At 31.6% G+C, this 1,238-nt stretch overlaps 1 protein-coding gene across 4 annotated transcripts in view; it reads right to left on the bottom strand.

Moving 5' to 3' along the window:
* PDS5A (PDS5 cohesin associated factor A) overlaps positions 1–1,238 on the bottom strand; it is a 96,812-nt gene that overhangs the window by 42,666 nt on the left and 52,908 nt on the right. For 3 of the 4 annotated variants that reach the window (XM_017509892.2, XM_017509893.2, XM_037731834.1), the window contains one exon: positions 389–529. The exons of the other annotated variant lie outside the window; for it this stretch is intronic. In XM_017509892.2, the coding sequence (XP_017365381.1) occupies positions 389–529 (141 nt within the window). The remainder of the gene's footprint in view (positions 1–388; positions 530–1,238) is intronic. 4 annotated transcript variants of the gene reach the window in all.

Here is a 1,238-nt window from a genome sequence, read left to right as displayed (position 1 = left end):
ACAAAACAAAAAGAGAGAAGAAAAAAAAAAAAAAAAAACGAAATGAAACAAGAAAACCAATGTGTACTATAAATTTATAAGACAATGCCATTTTTCCTATCTATTGCTTGTGCCACTGTGATTACCAGTAGACATTTGACAATTAGATTATAATTTTGCCATTAAATTCTATCACCCAGGTAACAGATACTGTTTTATTTAAGTGATTCAAAATATAAACCTTAACTAAATATAGAAAGATAAACTCAAGTCACACTTCATTCTTCTACAGTTAAAAATTACACAATATATGTTTTTTCCTGGAAAGTTTAAAGAGCTTGAAAGTTGGACAATTTTACATTGTACCTGCTCTAAAAATAAAGAAGAAAAAAAAATTGGTCAATCTTACCTTTAGTTTGAATTCAAGCTGTGGCATGACAGATAATAATAAATGAGGATCTATAGCAAAAAGTTCCTGAATCAGATCAAATACATGTTCTGACAAATCACTTACTGATGATCTTCCCAGCACCAGAACTTGATTGAAAAACTATAGGAGATATTAAAAACAAAAATAAAATATCCAGTTCATTTTAAAACATGGATATATTTTTTTTAAACGTGAATTTTAGTAATTCACACAGGCACAATGGCATATGCCTGTTTTTTTTAAAAACAATTGAAGGTCATACAAATAGGTGTGTGAATTATTAACATATAATAGGATAGTCATCTGAACAGAAGAAATAATTTCCTAATATATCAATATATCAAATCATAAATGTTACAAGGAGAAAAGCAAAAAAAAAATAGTTTGTTGGCTGTATTTCAAATATGGACATTTCTAGGAATCTTTGTTTTCATTAAAAACAATTAGTTTGTGTAGTTCATTACAAAGGATTTCATAGAGAAATTTCCATGTAGCAGAGAAAAATTACAAAGTCTAAATCTTTTATTTTTTTTTCTTTTTTTGAAATAGAGTCTGACTCATCAACCAGGTTGCAGTGCAGTGTGGCACAGTCTTGTCTCACTGCAACCTCCGCCTCCTGGGTTCAAGCCATTCTCCTGCCTCAGCCTTTCTAGCAGCTGGGCTTACAGAAACCTGCCACCAAGCCCAGCTAATTTTTGTATTTTTAGTAGAGACAAGGTTTTACTATGTTGGCTAGGCTGGTCTCGAACTCCTGACATCGGGTGATTGGCCAATCTCAGCATCTGAGCCACTGTGCCCAGCCTCAATCTATGTTTTTTTTTTTTTTTTT

This window comes from Cebus imitator, unplaced genomic scaffold (genome assembly GCF_001604975.1).
Source record: "Cebus imitator isolate Cc_AM_T3 unplaced genomic scaffold, Cebus_imitator-1.0 Scaffold425, whole genome shotgun sequence".
NCBI lineage: Eukaryota > Metazoa > Chordata > Mammalia > Primates > Cebidae > Cebus > Cebus imitator.
Note: the sequence above shows the minus strand (reverse complement) of the source record. Positions and strands in the feature narration are given on the sequence as shown.